At 40.0% G+C, this 20,537-nt stretch overlaps 1 protein-coding gene across 1 annotated transcript; it reads left to right on the top strand.

The window, feature by feature from the left end:
* Positions 1–2,933: 2,933 nt before the first annotated feature.
* Positions 2,934–18,796, top strand: exo1 (exonuclease 1). The gene is made up of 14 exons (XM_074675815.1): positions 2,934–3,043; positions 4,056–4,246; positions 4,346–4,465; positions 8,060–8,183; positions 8,346–8,483; positions 8,629–8,841; positions 10,643–10,830; positions 11,159–11,261; positions 11,346–11,568; positions 12,098–12,284; positions 14,981–15,533; positions 15,687–15,776; positions 16,011–16,207; positions 18,561–18,796. The coding sequence occupies exons 2-14, from the start codon at positions 4,086–4,088 to the stop codon at positions 18,643–18,645; spliced, it is 2,382 nt and encodes a 793-aa protein (XP_074531916.1). The 5' UTR covers positions 2,934–3,043; positions 4,056–4,085; the 3' UTR covers positions 18,646–18,796.
* Positions 18,797–20,537: the final 1,741 nt, after the last annotated feature.

The following is a 20,537-nucleotide window of genomic DNA, read 5'->3' as shown; positions in this document are numbered from 1 at the left end:
TGAGAGTGAGTGGAAGACGCCATTCTGATCAATTCCAGGCCTCTTAGACATGCTTGATGATACATTAGAGCCCCAAAAGCTCATACATGCAGACCATGAGCTTAGTCAGCACTAGATTGGACTATTAAAATGCTAAGGTGCATGTAAACAGCTTCGTCAGACAGAGAACAGACTGAGCATAGCTCAATCGACACACATACAGTACATTTACATGCAGACAGCAGTCTGATTAAGGTCATAGCTTGATCATAAAGTCAAAGCGTGGGATCTTGTCTTGCCTGTGTATACACAAAGAAATGAGAAGCAGACGTATGACTTATTTACCAAATTACCCCCTGGGATTCAAAAAGTATTTCTGATTTTGATTCTCACCCACTTATGTACCTGGGACCCAAATTTATAGTTCCTGTCCTGACACGTTTTCTTGCCTTTACTTTCAAGTTATTCATCCTGAACAAGAGGGAGGAGTCCCGCACACTGTCTAACTTGCAAAAAAACAATTTATTTGCGAGGTTTCGGTCTCAGACCTTCATCAGGCAAAACCTGATGTTTTGCCTGATGAAGGTCTGAGACCGAAATGTCGCAAATAAATTGTTTTTTTGCATGTTAGACAGTGTGCGGGTGTCCTCCTTGTTCAAATCAACTTTCTCTCCGACGCACCTGTGTCCTAAATTAGATGTGTGAAGAACTCTCCTGTTAAGTTATTCATCCTGACTTACCAACTTTCTGAGACACTGGATAACCTCTCAGTGTATTTTGTCAGTCAGTACTGTGTGACATTCGTGAACTGGTAAAGCTGGAAGATAATTATGTTTTGAAGTGAAATATATGATGATCATGAATGGTTATATTTGTTTTCCATGTCTGAATAACACACACACACACACACACACACACACACACACACACACACACACACACATATATATATATATATATATATATATATATATATATATATATATATATATATATATATATATATATATATATATATATATATATATATATATATATATATATATATATGTATATGTGAAGTAGATAACCACACATTGTTCTTTTCATAGAAGCAGGTAAACAAAATACAAGGAATTACATATGAAAATGCAAAAATGTAAAAAGAAAACATAGGATAATTGCAAAATATATACAAATGGAACTACTCACGTAGTGAGTTAAAAAAAAACAGTGGGTTATGATATGGCAGCCTAATAAAATGTGGTAGACAGGGAGAAACTATGTCAAATTCATGATGTGTGTATTACACTTAATTTTGGTGGGTATCTTAAACCAACCTCTGTCTGAGCCTGTCAGTTGATGTGGGTAAGTTTTATTCCAGCCTGTACCTGAAGAGGTCTCACTATTGCCCATTGCTCATCCTCCACCCTGTTCTTCTGTCTCCCCCTCGAGGCTCCGTTCATTTGGGGCTCACGGTGAACTCCCATTTGTCTGTGTCACAGCCAGGGAAGCGGCACTTAACCCATGTGTCTGGACATGAAAACAATGAGATTATGTGACTGTTGACATTTGACACATTCCTCGCAGGGTACCTCGTCACTCATTTACCTGAAGGAAGTCAGGTACATGACTCCAGAGTCTCTCCCACGCAGAAAGGCGATGCTGCAGGTGGCTGCTGGGCTGGCGAGGCACTGAGCTAAGGAGGAGGAGCCCAGCTTGAATGTTGTGTTTACAAACAATAGTTAAAATTCCTGTAGACCTTACCTTAAAGTAGTTATTATGAGTCATGTATTACATAAGATATGGTTTTAACCTGCAAAGTTCTTGCTTGCTTTCATGTTTCTGTTTGAAAATAGATAGGCCTATTAACATGTGAACAATATGATTTAATAACTGGTTGACCTTCTTTAGCCAGCAATAACCTTGACCAAATGTTTCTTGTTACTGGAGATCAGACCAACAAAGCAGTCAGGAGGAGTTTTGAACCATTCCTCTTTACAAAACTTTTTCAGCAGTATGTAGTCATGCAACAGTGTCTCATTTTTTTCTTTTGTTTTATTTTCAGATCAGGATCTCTGACTGGGCCACTCCAGACAGTGTACCTTTTTCTGTTAAAGACACTCTGTTGTTGCTTTACTCCTGTGCTTGGGGTCATTGTCCTGTTGCATCACAAATATTCTCTGCAGAGCACAATTAATCAAACTTGTATTTTCAATGTCAGGTTGCACTCCTTGGGCAGTTAAAGTAAGGCAGAGGATGGAGATTTGTTTGCTGTACACCAGTTGTATGATAAAGATAACTTTACCTGATAATAACAAGTTAGTAACACTTTTAATATTGCAGGTTGTGAATTCAGGCATTTTTCCTAATAAACATATCGAAGCAAATATTTTATAAGAAACTGAATGTTTTAATTGTTCTATGTTATTTGTGTTTATTTTAGGAAAATATATCTAACCATTTTGCAATGACATTTGGTATTTTTGAGTTACTACATTGTAGTGAGTGTTTTTCTAGCAGTTTCTCGAGTTAATAGTTTACAGCAAAGCTTTCCTTTGGAAAAAAGATATATTAAAACATTCATGTATAAAATTGTTGCCTTGAAATGCACATTTCCGGTTCTGCTGGAACCGGGTTAGGTAAGGCTGCAGTAACATCTTAGACCGCTCGTCTTGAGGACCGGCGCGTCTCGTTTGACAAAGGGGGGGAGGGCGGGGACTATGAGCTGCGAATGTGGCACTGGATCTTAGGTGGTGTAGTCTACCTTTAAAACGTTATCGCACATCAAACACGCGGTGTGAATAAAGGAAGGAGCTAGGGTTGTGTTTATCTAGGACATAGAAAGGAACAGGTTTATGTTAGGTATTAAAAGTTTAATGTCAGCAACGTGAACCAATTGACGGGTTATGCCGGTGAATATTTGAAGCGTACTCTATTTCCGTTTCATAACCCCGCCCAAAGGTCGAGCTGGCCTATAGCAGCGGCTCACACTGGATGACGTGTTTTACCGCTAAAACTAAATCGATTCTGCTGCTGCTTTGATAAGCTGCATTGATGTTTGGGAACAAGTCTCAGATAAATAGTAAGTTATCTTTTCAGAATCAGACTTGCTTTTAAATATTTCTCATTGTTTGTGCTGTTTTAATCAGCGTGTGTGTGTGTGTGAATGTGTGTTGTTAACACACATAATTGAACACGGAGACCAGTCACAGCCGTTAGCAAACGTTATGTTAGTGAAAATGTGGTGAGTCGGTTACACGTTTACTCTTTAATTAAACATTTTCACATGTATTCACAACCCATGAGATTTAGAGGAAAGATAAACGACGCAGTCTACTTAAAATAAACATGTATTTTACGCTTGACTCCGTCACACTGTCATTTTGTCATACGTAGTCTATTGTGTGTGAAGAGATTGCTTCTTCTTAGAGGACGTACACCTGAAACCAGTATTCTTGATGTCTGGCATGCTGCATTACACCCCAGTTTGTAAAAACCCGTGTAATTTTTTTAAACTAGTAGTCGATGCTATTCTTCAAGTAATAGTGATGCTGAGTGGTGAAGGCTGAAGTGGTACGCTGTCTGGTATTTGACATATTGGTGACGCAGTAAAAGGTTTGCAGTGGACCACATGAGATGCTCAGAGAAAATAGAAAATCTGTCTCCAAACCAAACTTTTACTATTCCGGAGATTTCCCCGTTATGGGACAAATAAGGGATTATCTCCTCTTATCTTAGATTCTAAGATTTAAATATAAAAACAAAAAGGTTATCTGTTTTATGATTTTAAAGTAGGTACTTTCCCTGGAATAAAAAGGCTTTTTTCAGAAAACATTTATCTCTGGATTAACAGTATTATATTTCTATGGGCCCCAGCCTCTGGTTTTAAGGGAGAAGGGGCTGCTGCACTGAAAAATCTGAAACCTGAGAAAGTGTTTCTGTCTTTTTTTTTTTTTTTAAGTAAAAATGGTATCAGTGTGTGTTTAATTTGAATTTAGTCCATGGAGATCTTGTCAGAGTGTTGAAGGTTTCATCTCTGAATAAATGCTCAAGGTGTCAGGTTGAGTTATTTTCTGATCCTTGTTTCGTTCCAGTTCACGTGTGGATCACATCAGCTGCTGAAAATGGGAATCCCTGGACTGCTGCAGTTCATCAAAGATGCAGGGGAGCCCATCAGTGTGAAAAAATACAAAGGGCAGACTGTGGCAGTGGACACGTACTGCTGGCTGCACAAAGGAGCGTTTTCCTGCGCTGAGAAGCTCGCCAAAGGAGAACCGACTGATCAGTAAGCCTTTTTATATTTTCAGTGAGTTCAGGGTTCTGTAATGAGAGCAGAAAGCTTATTGAAAGTTAACCTCTGTTTGTTTGATTTGTTCAATCCCAGGTATGTGTGGTACTGTATGAAGTTTGTGGACATGCTGCTGACCTTTAGTGTCAAACCTATTCTGGTGTTTGATGGACGTAACCTGCCTTCAAAACAGGAAGTGGAAAAAGCTCGCAGAGAGTGAGTATTTGCTTGATGGTGTAGATCACCTCCCAAATGCTTTTCAATGAGCCGTGAAGGCTCGTATTTCAGGAACTGTGGTTGATTCTGTGGTTATAACTTTGACAGCTTCAGTGCGTGACCTGGAGTTTGCATGCTTCATTGTTTTATTAACAAACACTCACTCGATGTAGTGTGAGCTGTCGTACACCTAAGGTTCAATGCAAAACCTCATAGCACTTGTTCACTTGATCAGAGTACATGGCCACTAGTGCAATAAATCAACTCATTGTCAACTAACTTAACTTATTAACATCATTTTTATTAGCTCCTCTTGGTTTCAGCACAGACTTAACACCCACACACCTGGTAAATGTGTCCATCAAACTACAACTATTTGTGATTATTTTACCACCAGTCAATGAAAAAAAAAAACTTATCCCTCTGAGGTTTTAGCTCTTCAGATGTAAGGACATGCTCTTTCTGTGTCTTAAAACAAATGTCTTGAATCCTAGGCTTTGGGTTAGACACCAAAATGAAATGCTATAGGTTTAAAACTGTGACGGATAGAAAGCCAATAAAGGGTTAATATCCTTAAAATGAGCATTCCTGTTGTTTTGATGTAATTCATCTTCCACCTGAACATCCAGTGAGTGAGACTAGGTCTTACACACAACACATCAGGGATACAATCTCATTCCCTCATTACCGTATTGACCAGACCATTAGACAAGGTTTTTTTTGTTGTTGAAAATAATGTTAAAAAAAAGTATGGGGTTGTCTTATAATCAGAGTCTAACTGTTGACACATGCTGGTAGTTGTCTTGGGTTGTTGCATGGCCACAACAGCAGAGAACACCCCTTTTTCACGGTAGCTGCAGTCATCTGTCAAGTTAACGGACAGCTAAGGCAAAGTTATGATGCTGATTTTAAGATAATGTAGGTCAATACAGCAGAGATCTTGAACAAGTGTCAGGCAGCCTGAAAATTATGGAGTCACAGAGCGTAATGTTGACAGTCTGGAAAATGTGAACTGTAAAAGAAAAGCTTATCGTGGCCCTCAAAGCAGCTGTTTCCAAGAAATTGACGAGAGATTAGAGCCAAAAATAGTTACAAAGTAAATTTTGGTTGTCAGTCTTTTTCTGAAGACTGGTCTTGAAAAGAGGAGAGCCATCTTAGAAACCAGCCTTTCAAAACCGTTAACAACGATAACAAATACTAGGGGTGGGGAAAAAAATTGAAAACCGATATGTTGCGTTTTTTTGTTTGACAATATCAAAAACTGGATTCTTTGTCAAGAAACCAAAATATTTTTTTCAAATTCTTCATTTCTAACCTGACACATCAGACGGACAGTTTCATATACCCGCCACAGAAATGTTTCACTAGTCCATCTGGGTAGCAGTGCTTCTGATTTGTTTTCAGAGGTGGGACCTTCAAAAAAATCAGCAGCTGGTGATTGGACAACCGTTCTGATTGACACACTCACCACAGACCAATCCACATCAAGCCATGGTGTGCCGCTGCTGAGAAACAATAGACGAACAACTACAGGAACACAGGAAACAGTTGTGATAATGGCGTGAAACGACTGCTGCTGATTTTGTGAAGTGAACTGAAGAATCAAAGGAACGCTGACAAGTACGAAAGTTTGCTGACGTCACATCTGCTCGTCACTTCTGCTGCCCCCGCAGCCCCCGCCTCTCTTCCCTGATTGGGCCGGTCAGAATTTAGCCGAGTGAAATTGTTGGTCATTCGAGCCTGGCAAGATGGAGCTGCAGGAGTTCAGAAACTGAATCAGGCAGGTCCATCTGCTCTGGGCCCTGTTCTACGAAGCAAGTTCAGTCTAGCGAGATAGCCTTGGAGCTACCTCGCTGAACTGAGCGCGGTAGCTGGTGATCTCGCTACACGGTTTTACGACGCTGGTTATCAACCTCATAAGTGGATCTAGCCAGACAATGAGCGCGTGCACGCATATAAGGCGGAGCCCACTGCATCTGACCAATCGCGAACATGAAGCAGTCTGGAGCGTCAGAGCAGGCCGGAGAGAGAAGGACCTCATACTTCACACAGGAGGAGCAGGAGGTGATCATGAGGAAGTATGACGAGGTGAAACATGTAATTAACGTTAAAAGCAACACCGGCGCCTCTGCTAAAGCACGGAAGGAGTGCTGGCAGAAAATTGCTGACAGTCTAAATGCGTAAGTGTAGTGGTGTAGTGCAAATAAAATAGTTTGTGCCATTATCATCCTGAAATAGCTCTGTTCACCATGCACTTTTATTGTAACATGCACCATACCTAATTTATTTCTTAGATGAATTTGTTCATTTGTTCATTCCTATCGTGTTTATATTTTTTGTGTGATATGTAGCCCACATGAGCCCTACATGAATTCCTGTCTCAATTTTAATACGGGCGATAAAATATTGTCATGGAACAGAAGTGTTGGCATTGAAGATCTTATTACGGCAATGAGAGTTCTTCATTCTCTTTAACTACCTGTAGAAAGTGTCATGTACTACCAACCCCTCCCTGGAAAACCAGTAACTTTCATAAAGGTGGTCATCCCAAAAAGAGAGTGGGCGGGGTGCGGTCACTGAAAACTCTCGCGCGCCGGAGTGCTCCTCGGACAGTGCGAGCTCCGATGTCCACGGGATCCTCTAAGAACGGACAAGCCGTTTTTTCGTGAGGGCTCATTGGTCAGTGGGCGGGGTTTTTATAGTCCGCGAGTTCAATCTGGAACCTAACCTGCCCCGGAGCAGGTTAGCCGTTCAGCATACGTTGCCATGGAGACTCGCCTCGCTGAGGAGTGCTCCCGTGTCGTAGAACAGGGAATCCAGAACCTATCCTCAAAGCTGCCTCGCTAGGCAGTAATCCTGCTTCGTAGAACAGGGCCCTGCAAGGTTACTTCATTTCAGTCTTTGTTTACAAACTGGATTGGAAAAAAGTTTCCACTTTTCTCCAGCAGAGGGTGAAATGTTTCTCTATGACTCACATGATGTGCATTTTACAGGAAAATATAGCTCCTGATATAGTCTGTAGACATTATCATCATCATTTAACTTTTTCACATGGCCTGGTGTTAAAAAACAAACTAACCAAAAATCATAAATATCGAAGAATCACAGTTTAAATCCAATCGCCACCCCAAAAATTGTAAAAGTATCGAATTGCGGGAATAGCATATCGTCCCAGCTCTAACAAATACTAAAGCCAGAGGTGGAATAAGGAAAGATGTCATAGCTGAACCTCACCATCATTCAAACAGAAACGCTCACCGTGACATAACAGAACCAGAGCCTTGTTACATTATCTCCTTTGTGCTAAACACAATAATCCAGTGTTCTTCATACCTCTACCAAACACGCTCAGACAGAGCTCAGTTCATCTGAAGAGCAGCATTCCTAAACAGCAACATTAACACATTGTTTATGCGTGTGTGTGTGGACAGAAAGGTGAGACATATCACAACAGACACATTCTTTAACATCAGTTGTTTAAAGGTATCCAAAAAGAAGAAACTGATCCTGTGAATTTTTTTTACTTGCTCCAGACCATTTCCTCATAATTGATTGAAATGAAAGTGATTTATAGTTTTGTTTGTTCGCCTTCAGACGCAGAGAAGCCAACCTCAACAAGGGCCGTCAGCTGTTACGGGAAGGAAAGTTGTCTGAGGCCCGAGACTGTTTCACCCGTTGTGTTAACATCACCCCAGCCATGGCTCACAACCTGATAAAGGTGAAGACTTCTTTTAGAGCCTGAACTTTAAGAGGCACCACTTCAAACCACAGATTACATTTCTTCATCTTTCTCTGTCACTTCATTCCTAGCTACATTCATCAGACCCAGAGTGAAGTGTTAAAAAATGTTCATGTATTTTTCCTTCTTTTCTTGACCCAGGTTGCAAGGGCGAGAGGAGTGGACTGTGTCGTGGCTCCATATGAAGCAGATGCTCAGTTAGCTTACCTCACTAAATCTGGATTAGCGCAGGCCGTCATCACAGAAGACTCTGACCTACTGGCCTATGGCTGCAAGAAGGTATCAAGCAAAGATCTGAATGTTTCATTTTATGAAATATTTTGGTTAACAGGTTTTAATTTCATCAAAACAAAACGTTTTTTTTTAATGCTGCAGCATTAGTCTTTAAATGATAAATGATCAGTCTTCTGTTCCAATCATAAAGGTGATCCTCAAAATGGACAAAGAGGGCAACGGCCTGGAGATTGACCAAAGCAACCTTGGCCGCTGTCGCTCTCTGGGGAACGTCTTCACGGAGGAGAAGTTTCGCTACATGTGCATCCTCTCAGGCTGCGACTATCTACCCTCGCTGCATGGCATCGGACTGGGCAAGGCGTGCAAGCTGCTGCGGCTCACCAAAGACCCCGATATCCTCAAGGTGAGACACTTTGGACCATGTGTGTATACTAGCTATTATCAAAATGACCCAAATATAAGACAAAGTTTTTTTAATCAAAAATAATGTGGAAAAGTCTCATAATCTGGGTCTAAGCATCGACACATGCTGATGATTGTCTAAGGCAGGGGTGGCCAACCTGTGGCTCGCGAGCCGCATGTAGCTCTTTGCCTTTCAGTGTGTGGCTCTTTGATCCATTCATAAAATAAATTACTTTCAGCTAGTTTCAGTTTCTGTCCTCTATATGTGCTCCTCTAATCGCTCATGTGCTCATAGCTATCAATCTATTTGTCTACATAGATAGATAGATAGATAGATAGATAGATAGATAGATAGATAGATAGATAGATAGATAGATTGATTGATAAATAGATTGATAAATAGATTGATAAATGGAAATCTGTCTGATCTGCAGTAAAAACAGAAATTTGTCTGTGACACAGCTCCAAGTACCAACTTAAAAACACAAACACAATAGCTCGCTTTGAAAATTGGAAATGTATTGATTTTCATTCTATGTCATTTCGTTTATGTGTGTAAGGAAGTGCGTTTGTAAGACCATGTGTGTGATGTGGCTCTTAGGCTACCACAGTAATTTTTGTGGCTCTTGGTCTCCGACTGGTTGGCCACCCCTGGTCTAAGGTCACTACATGACTGAAACAGCAGAGGGCGCCAACCTGTAGAGCCAGTGGCCACATTGTGTCTGCAGTCATCTTTCAATAACAGCAGAGACACAGTGAATGGAGCTATGAACAGAGGATGAGAAATTGAAAGGCACTATGATTGTCCAGAGCACAAGGAACCACAAGTTAGGCGAGTTAACAGAAAACTGAGGCCGAGTTATGATGCTAGTTTTGAGGTAATGATGGTTAATACAGCAGAGACAATAAACATCTGTCAGGCAAACAAAAAATATGGGGTTACAGACTGTAATGTCTGATGATCCTTCAGAAAGACAGTTTGAAAATGCAAACTGTAAAAGAAAAGCTTATCGTGGTGCTCAAGGAGACCATTTCCATGAGACTGACAGGAGGGTGTGTGAATTTATTGAGGAGTGTAACAAAGGCATACTCATCTGCAGAATTACATTTGAAACACGTTAGTGATTGTATTTAAAGCTAAAAATAAAAGCTGTCTCTGAGTATTATTTCCCTGATTTTTTTCTGAATTTTCTGAACCTCTGAAAGTATTTTTTTAAGCAGCACTTTTTTGTTTACAGAGTCTTTTTCTGAAGATTGGTCTTGAAAAAAGGAGGGTTGTCTTCTAACTGGGGTCGTCCTATATTCGGGTCAATACGGCAGTTCAACAGAGACTACATCCATATGTTATACAGCTGTCTCTCAAGATTTACTCAGTTTAACCTGAAGCAACTTACCATTAGAGTTATGACTTAAACATTGCTTGAAGTTGCTTCACTTTTTTTTTTTTGTGTGAAATGCTGCAAAAAATCTGCTCATGGTGGATTCAGGTGACTCTTAGACGAGTCTGTCCTGTCTTGAGGGGACTGGATCATAAGATGCTGGGTCTTTGTTAAAAACTGTATAAATACAAACCTACTCTTTCAGCATGTTGAGCTAATGTCCGTCATGAAGATTGACTGGTGAACCTCACATCCAAATTATTTACTTAGAATTAATTAGATGATCTTTAAGCAGTTTTAACCAACACAGTCAGTTTTTTTTAGTCTGATATGATTTACTGGATAAAAACACTTCTGTTGTTTGTGTTTTGTAGCAGTGATCCTTCAACAGAATGTTCATTATGACTGTTTTTGCTCTGTCAGGTGATCAGAAAGATGGGCCAGTACCTGAAGATGAATCTGGTTGTCCCTGAAGAGTACGTGGAGGGATTCATCAAAGCCAACAACACCTTCCTCTACCAGCTGGTGTTTGATCCCGTCCAGAGGAAGGTCGTACCGCTGAACCCCTACGCCGAGCACATCGACCCAGACATGCTGAGCTACGCTGGAATGTATCCTGTCCTGAAACATGACCTGACTAACCATCTTCTTTATTGACATGAATGTGATGAAGCGTCAGACTGAAGATTTAAGATAAAGAATAGAAAAACATGTTTGTTTATGCAGCTCGTTTTCGCAACAAGGCGTTTAAATGATTCACAGGAGGCTTTAAAGAAACAAAGGAGCAAAAGAAAGCTCAAAACATCTGAGGCTATTCTGACATAAAGCTGTTTTAGTTTGATACTGTACATAAATGTATTTGTACAAAATCATAGGAGACAGGTGGTTAGTTCCTTTTAATGACTTTAACAGTGATTGCCCTTGATTTATTGAATCCAGAAACCTCGGGGATGACAAAGGTTTGCAGATGGCCATGGGAAACCTTGACATCAACACACTGAAGAAAATAGACGACTTCAGCCCAGACACACCTCTGCAGCAGGTATCAGATGATGAATCCAACAGAGTCCTCATCACTAAATGTGGGTGTCACACTCACTTTAAAAACGTACTCATGTTGTTTCAGGCTCCCAAACCTCGCAGTCGCAGCTGGAACAGCTCAAACAGCTCACCAGCCTCCAGTGGGCCCAGTATCTGGAGCAGAGACTTCAAACCAGGAACTGCTGCCTCACCACAGAGCGCTGCCTCCCCGGACAGGCCTCCGTCCACCAGGGGGAGGGAGAGAGTCGTCAGCCTGGACGGTCTGAGGCTGCCCTGCAGAGAGCTGCAAGTCAAGAGACCAAGAGAAGGTGATGTGTTTACATGCAGCGTTTCAATTTCTGACATTTCTGGAAACGTTTGAGCGTTTTACTGGTCCAGGAAGCAGATCCTGTTCTGCTTGGACCTGACCGCAGCTCAGATAGAGATCCGGGTGTTTCAGTGATTGTTCCAGTGTTTTATTAAAAAAAAAAAAAAAAAGATATTTTTTTTGTTTTAGAGGCTTATTCATATAAATCATAGTGTTCAGCATTTTAAGTCCAAAGGAAACCACAAACAGTTTATTTAGGGGTGTTGTTGATTAAGACTTTAAAGCTGTTTTATTCATAATTTCATGTTTTTAAATTGAAACTTTTCAAACATATTTTTCAGGGACATGATGAAAGTAACAGAGGAGTAAATAAATGTGAATCCTGCTTTAAATTCCCTTCGTCTGCAAAGTAACCATCTTTTAACTTGATTTAGGATGTTATTTATACGTTTTTTCTTTCTAATCCAGCAGTCTCAAAGACTGAACAGGAGTCTGACGCTTGACGTGAACCTGTTTGTTTCCTCCCTTAGACTCCAGTGTATCAGACCAGGACGTGCTCCAGCAGTACTCTGCCTTCAGTCCAAAGAGATCCAGGTCAGATCAGGAGCCAGACAAGCCGCCATCAGCCACTCGACCCCGCCCTCGCAACCGCTTCGCCACCCTGCTGCAGAGGCGGAACCAGGAAGCTGATGAGGAAGGCGAGGGCACACGCAGCAGGTGACGTCACAGACTCTGATTCCTTTAGCCAATCAGCTCTGCATCAGTCTTAAATTTATCTGAACTGGCTCATTTCATCTCCATTAATAGCAATATGGATTTAAACAGACAGAAAATCATGTGAAAACATCTAAACATGTGGTTATTTGATTCAACTTGTCATGATTGATCATGACTCCATGATTGCAATGAGCTCAGGATGAATTTACAGTCCAGGGGAAAATGGGTTAACAATTTGTCATAATGAAAACTTGAGAAGGAAAAAACAAACCCTGAGACGGAAAAGAAAATAGATGGTAGGCTTTGATACTACACTTTTCTTGATTGAAGTTATTCATTCTTGTTTGATTATTATAAATAAGGAAAGCAAAATATTCTTTTGGTACTTGTTGAAGATGTGTGCTTTAAAAAGGGTGAAAAAGCAGTTAGCCACATGGATGACCAAACCTTGAGATAAAGGGAAGACAAAAGTGGGGCTTACTGAGCTGAAGTAAGAGTAGTTAAAAAAAAACCACTATTAAAATCAATGCTAAAGAATAAGAACAGTTAAGGGTAGAGTGTGTTAAAATGAGAATGTCTGATGGTGATAACCAACTGTGAAGTTTGGGTGTGAAACCCTCTCATGCTGTTACAATCTGTCAGTGAAGCCCTGGAAGTGTTAATGGTCTCTAAAGACAAACAGCTCCTGTGATGAACGAGTAAGTTTCTCTTTTAATCAAGTTTTTAATACCAAAAGTCAGCCCATTCAAACTCTGATTCTCATCACAACCTTTTTCTTCTTTCTCTTTTAATGAAAATATGTCCTAAAACAACTCAGTTTTTTTTAATGTTTGTTTGGCATTGGCAGAATTATACTAGCGTGCAGTTCTTCTTCTCACCCCACAAATTCATGTTCCACACAAATGTTGCTCCATTCAAAAAAAAAGAAAGAAGTTAACAGACTTTACTACAGTATAAGATCTATTGACAAGGAGCATTGCTACAAAAAAAAGAAATTATCTACCCAACACAATTATCTTAATGTTGGTATCAATAAAGACTTATAGGGGACAGATCTGACGTGCTCAGACTTAAGTATACCCAGACTGTCTGTGCTGATCCAAAGAAGTGAACATGAGAAATGTCGGCACTCCCGATAAAATTCAAACTTTGTCACATTTGCCGTCAAATATCCTGATGCCTTCATTTCTGCAGGATTCTGTTTATTTTAATACTTTCAAAGTTTGAACTTTATTGTTGGAACTTTATTGTATGATAGCTGCCCGACTAAAGTGGCATGTGGACGCTAACCTGAATAAGGACTGAAGGCTGAAGATGCTAGCTCTGTAAACAGTCTGCATAACAATCTGGAGTTGTTTACCCACAGACACTGTGATCCCGGCTGAAATCAGGTTTCAGGGCTGGGTGCTGTTTTTTTTCTGGCTTTTTCTCAGGGTGTCCGTGGGGTCTTAAAAAGTATTAAAAGTTTATAAATCAATTTTGGGAAAATTAAGGCCCTTAAAAAGTATTTAAAAGTCTTAATTGTGATTTTATGAAGTATTACGTTTCATAGGTATTCAAGCTTTGACCCAAAAAATATCCATGAATATTTATTTTCCTCCTTGCAACTGTCCCCTGATTGGGACCTTAAACATTCAGCTGATAAAGTTCTAAAATAGAATAGAATAGAAAAGAATAGAGTTACTTTATTGATCCCTAACTGGAAAATTGTTGTGTTAACAGTAGAAATCGATGGAGTCAGTAGAAAAATACAAAAATAAAAAAGAATAGAATAAAAAAAAACATAAAGACTCCAGCTACAATAAAATACAACAATAAGGATTGTGAGCGGTATAAACACCAGCTATAATTAACGTCATTTCTAGTTTCATAAAGAGAAATTAAATGCAACATTAAAGCAAATCACACAATCTTCGGCACATGTCCTAAATTTTAAAAATGATTAAATAATTTCTTATTTTCTTCAGCAATTTGGCCTCGAATTACTGCTGTTTCTTGTTGTGGGAGTGTCGATAAACCTGCCTTAAGTTTAATTTGTTCTTTCAAGCTTTATTCCTCCTCAGCTTACATCATTTCTGTAAAAATGTAAACTACAACTGTTTAAAAGTGGATGCCAACAACAACAACTGAAAGTTGTGATAAAGTCTTAAAACTTTTTTAAAGGTTTTTGAAAAAGTCTTAAAAAGGTATTGAAATCAACCACAGGATTTTAGCATACACCCTGTTTCTGTGCCTTTTTTATCCAAAAGAGGACAGGAAGTGGACAGGCAGCCTGCACCTGAAACATCCCTGCTCTGCATACAGGGATGACTTCAGCCTTCTTAAAGCTCCTGTGAGGAGTTTTTACCAGCTTATGAAAAAGACTGACAGCATCAGCAACATGACTGATGATTACATAAACACTGCTGCAGGGCGGGGCAGACGAAGGAGGGAACAGTCAGCTGCAGAAACAGCCTTTGTTCACAGGTTTGAGAGTCACACTGAGGAATCATTTGACTTTAAACAGAAAGAAAGAAAGACAACATTTGGTTGTCTTCATAAAACTCTACTTACGCTAAGTTAGTAAAAGATGAAAAATATCACTTCATCTTCAGGGAGCACCTAATCAACAAAGAGAGGAGGTTTCTCTCTGAAAAGCTCATTGGCACCTTTCAGGAACACGTGTAACGTTTGTTTCTGTTCCTGTTTGTGTTTAGATTCTTCAGCAGTCCCCCCACAGCAGCCAGTCCCAGCTCACAGGAAGTCCCTGAGCAGGACTCATCTCATGATGTGGAGTCCAGAGTTTTGAGCCCCGCTCAGGAAAACCCTCCCTACACCAAGACCAGTGACAGCGACGGCCCTGATCTTCCATCTGTGGACACCCCCAGCCCACCTCCCACACCAAGCAAAACGTCTCCCCCCTCAGCCAGTCAGGGCCTCAGGCTGTTCCACTGGTCAGGCAGCTCCCCCTCCACTGAACGATCGAGAGCACCCACCTCCAGCTCAGGCCTGAGCAGCCTGCAGCAGTTTCAGTTTAAGAAAGAGAGCTTTCCTTTATCCATGAAAAGTCACAGATCGCCTGAGGACACGTCACCACCACGTCTGTCTTCCACCGAGGAAAACCAAGAAGACAAGAAGGATGCCCCAGACTCCCCTCCCTCCCAGGACAGCGCCTACTTCTCCCAGTCGCAGCCTCTGCTCAGCTCTGGTCATGAAGAGGAGGGTGTCACTTACAGCTTCCCCACCTCCCAGCAAGGGGGCGCCGCATGTGTAGGTTCAAAATGAATCCCCACCGCCTGCACAAATGTCATGGTTGTGGTTGACATCATGATCAGCGTTTCCTGTGTGATGAGTGGGTGTGAACTCTGCTATTTTTGAAGGTTTGTCTGTGCTCTAAAGTTTGTCTTTGATGGGCTTTTACAGGATCTGAACTCAAGTAAAGACTCAGAGGCGGAGCAGAGTCCCACACGATCTCCAGGAACAGATAAGAAAGCAGGCATGATGGGGTCAAAGGTCAGGGTTTGATTTTTTTTATTCTGTTAATTTATTTTAGATTAAAGTTTGAATTTTCTGTTTTATTGAAATCAAGACTTTCTAGATTGTTCTTACACTGAGACGGTGGAGGAGGCTGGTTCCAGTCTGTTTTAAAGAGTCACACGCTCCTCAGAGTGTTTCCTTAACCATGTTAGTTTTTATCCATTCTTCCTCCATCTTTAACTCTTCTATACATGGTCCATTTTCCTCCAGGTCCCAGGTCTATCTAAAGCTAAGTCCATCAGTCCAGGTCAAGCAGCGAAATTGGGAACGTTGGGTCCAGCCAGGGCCAGCGGTCTGAGGAAGAAGTCTGTTGGTTCTGCAAAGAAAACCTCCCCCATCAATAAAGAGAACAGCCCTGGAGTCCAGGCCACCATCAGCAGCCTGTGGAAGAACTTCAGCTTCAAAAAGTGAGAGGGGAAAACTCTGCTCGTTTCATTAAACAATGCAAGGTTTAAGTGTCAGGCTAATCCCTCTATGGGATTATTACATGTACTTCTTTAGAAAGGATCCTCTCCTTGAGAGAGTCCCCTCTGTTATAGCTCTCATTTAAAAAGAGTTCAACCCTGAAGCCTTTGTGACCTCTATCTTTTAGGTTTAAGTTCAAACCACAACGTGGACAAAAATCTATCACTTCATAAAGACCCGAATTATTTTTTTTTAATTTGATCAAGAGGTTTCCCAAAAATCTAGCCCCTGAAAACAAGGTTTTACAGCCCTGCTAAAGGAGTCCAGAACTCCAGGTGAGACTTCATCTACTCCAAAAAAGTGATGAAGCCCCTGTTAGAAGCCAGTAAAACTTTTTGAGACTAGCTAAAATTGACGAGGATGCTTTAAAACAGCAGTCTGCAACCTGAGCCCCTGGAGCCTCATGCGACTTTTTGACGCCTTTGCAGTGGCTCCTTTGTAGCTTTAAAAATGTTATTCAAATAAAGAATTTCTATTTTTCTTACAGAGGATATTGATGTGTAAAAACACTGATAAAATCATAAAATCATCTGTTAACATTTTGTTGATCTAAATATTTATTACATCTGTCAATAAAGCCTGCCACTGCTCCACTTCATCAACAGTCCACCAACTTTCCAGGCACCTGTTGCTGACCTCAAGTTTTACAGCCCTGGTAGATAACTAAATCTACAAAATGACTAATCTGGAAGAAAATACAGATTTTAATTCTGTGTGGACGGATTCATTTAACTACCAGTGTGCCGGCTTGATATACACGATTGATAGGTGGCAAGAGATTAGCAGAAAAAACTTTTGAGTTCAGTGGCATTATTAATAATGTTATCAAATTCAAGTGTTCTTCCAAAAATTTCAAAATTTTTAAAAATTTATCAAATTTCATTTTTAAAATTTTGCTAATTTTTAGAATTTCCGGATAGTTTGAAATCTTTGTCTATTTTTTACATTACTTTTTTTTTTGTTTATTTTTTTATTTTTTTTTTATTTCAAACAATTTTGATTTTTTTTGCAAGTGCATTATTTATATTCTTTTTAGAAATCTTTGCATTTTGTTTTTAAATTTCAAATTTTTTATCACATGTTCAATTTCATAAATAAAAAAAATCTAATTTAAATAATTATTCACTAATGTTTAACCATGTTTGTCTGTTTAAAGAAGGTTTCTAATTAGAAAACACTATTTGGGTGTGTATCCTTCACAAAAAGATAAGTTGTGCTTCCTTTGTCCACAAGAGGCACCAAAGTCAACATAAATCCAGTTCCTCTCACAGGAGCTTTGGATGCTATCTATATATAAATTGTATTATTATTATTATTATTATTATTATTATCTCACAAAGTAGAATACTTGAGGTTTCTGTATTTGTTTCTGTTTCTAACTTTAGTTTTAAACATTATATCAAAAACGTTTTCTAAGTTTGCTTTTTGGAACTTTTTAAATCTTTTATGGAGCAGAGGTCAGTAGGGATGGGTATCGAATTAGGTAATTTTATAGGTACCAACCAAATTACGGCTGTAGTACTGAGTGCTGATTCACGTAAAATCAAATGGTGCTAGGTTTAGGTACCCAAACACATCCTTCTGACTGTGGGGGAGTGGAAGAGTTGGTGATTTTTCATGCTGGACATGAACACAGGAGCATTGCAAGTTTACATACTGAAGAATAAATATATTTAATTTAAAAACTTTAGGATTTTATTATTAAACAAATTAATATTTATTACCACATTAATACAGAAAAGTACCGTCAAGTACCAATACCTATTGCCAGGTACTGGGTATTGGTACCATATCATTTCAACTGTGAAAAGTACCCATCCCTAGAGGTCGGTGAGAAGAGTTTATAACAGGAAAAAGAGAGTGGGGAATGACGTGATGAGACAGGAGGTGGGGTCAAATGAGAGTCTTAACCTGCGCTTCTAGAAACACTTTTTCATTTGTCTCTAATCGTCTCAATGTTCTGACTTTTGTAGTAGACAGAAAGGAAGGAGTCTCAGTGGTTTTTAATGAATTTTAACACTTTTCTTCTGCTGTCTATATAAGGCCCAAGCTTTACTGAGCTTCCTGTTTTGTCTTTGGTAAATTTAGAACCAGCTGATCAGATTTGATCTCTCCTTAATTGACCTATTTATCAGAGCAGAGGAATTTAAAGCCCTCTGAAGCAGAAACCAGATCGTTCACATTGTTCCAAACCTCGTCGAAGCAGGGAGGGGGAGCAGTCTCTGGGCCTCAGACCGGCTCTGGTGCCTGACTCTGATGAAACAGCTGTTTAACCATCCCTCTTGTGTTTTACAGAGAAACTCAGAAGATGGCTCCGGTCAAAGACAGCCTGCTGGCCGGCTCGCCTCAGACGGACATGAACTTAATCAGCAGCTGCTGACTGATGCTTTGACTGTTTCTCACTGTGCTGAGCGCGCTCAGGCTGAGGGACTGAAGCTTTTTAACATACTATGTATGTCTATGATTTCTTCTAAACGTTGATGTATTTTTTTATGTTCAGTTTTAAATAAAGACACTAACTTCTGTTTGGAGCCAGCCCTGTTTGTGTTTGTTGTTTTTATCTAAACTGGAGTTATTTGAAGTGAGATTGTGTCACATCTTCTTGCTTTTGTCTGTCTCTCCAGCCAAGCAGTCAAAGAATGTGTCACTCAGTAAAAATGTACAATGCATACTTGAGTGTTTACTGAAAATACCGAAGCTGCCTGCATGCTGAGGAATGTGGTGATAAGACTGCTGGCTTCCTGCGGCTCTGGAGTAATGCTGAGTGTTCTCACCTGTCCGCCTGAGTGTGAGCGGCTTCATGTTGAAAGTGTGAAGAAACGAATGAGCTGAGCCAGAGGAGTGTGTCCTGATGTGTTTCCTGAGGTCTGTTTTCTAATCCTATTTCAAGTTTAGAGTTCATTCATTTACCTCTATGGGTAGACAGCAGAAAGACTATTATTACTCTCCTCACACTCTTAAAATCTGTGAGCTGAGACATTTAGTCACAGTTTGTGTTTTCAGATTGATACTCATGAATAATTTCTCAAACCCTCAGATTTAAAGTAGCTTTAAAAGACGAAACAAAGATCAAAAAGAGGCAAATAAAATGTGTTATTCTCTGAATTGTCTAAGTTTGTTGCTTCTTTCCAGCTCTGTAAGTAGTCCCCCTAAATGCCTGGTTCTAATCTGGTGAACACTGGCAAAGGGAACTTCTAGTTTTCCCCATAGACTGTATGATGAATAGACGTAGTGTCCCTGAGTTCACCTGTCTGTTTCTGGAATGGCTTTTTGAAACAAATCGGCTGGCGCAGCCATATTGGAAATGACGTGAGCTTCAAGTCTCACACTTACATTTATAGGGCGCCTGTCAGTCACATGAGTTGAGCTGTGAATCTGCAATCTTAATGTCTTCTAAACTGTTGAGTTAGGAATACATTCACAGTTCAATACTGTATCCAATACAAAAACCTTCCCCTCACCTACAAATTTCTCCATAACCCAGCCCCCACTTATCTCTATGACCTTCTTCATGATTACACTCCCTTCCACACCCTCCACCCAACCTCTGCTGGACGAACAATTCCCACTTCACGCCTCATCATGGGTGCCTGAGCCTTCAGCTGCTCAGCACCCAGACTGGAACTGCCTCCCCCCACACACATAAGACCGTCAGACTTCTCAAATCCTTCATATCCCAACTCAAAACTCATCTGTTCAAACTGGCTCACTCCCTTTAACTGAACACTGTGCCCCTCACTTGTTTTTATGCTGATGATTTGTTATAATGATGTTTTACAATGCTTTTATCTTTTTTTGTCAGGTGACCTTGGGTGTCATAAAAGGCACCTCCAAATAAAACGTATTATTGTTAAACATTTACACAGTGTGTGCTGATAGTGAAAATAGTGATTCTGATGGGAGACATTTTTTGTACCAGGCTCTGAATAGGTTTATTTCTGCTGTTAAAACAGCTTTTGCCTGGAGCTGGACGCTCAAGAAAGAGAAGATTTTAGCGCTTCAGCATTGTCGCATATATTTAGACTGGAAGTTGATGCTCTTTTGTTTTCACATAACTGACGAATAACATTTACAACACTTTGTTTTTTTCCAATGAGGATCTAAATCAGGTGTCCCCAACAAGTAGCTCATGAACTACCAATAGCTGGCAGGCCTTTAACGAGTAGCTTGGCAAGCAAATGGAAAATGTAAAAAAAAAAAAAAAAAAAAAAGATGATAATAATAATGATAATAATAACAATTAAGTAGAAAATAAAGTTATATTTATGTATT

This window comes from Halichoeres trimaculatus, unplaced genomic scaffold (genome assembly GCF_033239565.1).
Source record: "Halichoeres trimaculatus isolate MK-OKI-2021-1 unplaced genomic scaffold, fHalTri1.1 fHalTri1_scaffold_8, whole genome shotgun sequence".
Lineage (NCBI taxonomy): Eukaryota > Metazoa > Chordata > Actinopteri > Labriformes > Labridae > Halichoeres > Halichoeres trimaculatus.
Note: the sequence above shows the minus strand (reverse complement) of the source record. Positions and strands in the feature narration are given on the sequence as shown.

Excerpts from the sequence above, each read along its gene's own strand:
- exo1 (XM_074675815.1), top strand. The coding sequence starts at position 4,086 with ATGGGAATCCCTGGACTGCTGCAGTTCATCAAAGATGCAGGGGAGCCC. Across the intron at positions 8,184-8,345 it reads TGGCTCACAACCTGATAAAG|GTTGCAAGGGCGAGAGGAGT; the intron begins GTGAAGACTTCT and ends TTCTTGACCCAG. Across the intron at positions 15,777-16,010 it reads CAGGCATGATGGGGTCAAAG|GTCCCAGGTCTATCTAAAGC; the intron begins GTCAGGGTTTGA and ends ATTTTCCTCCAG.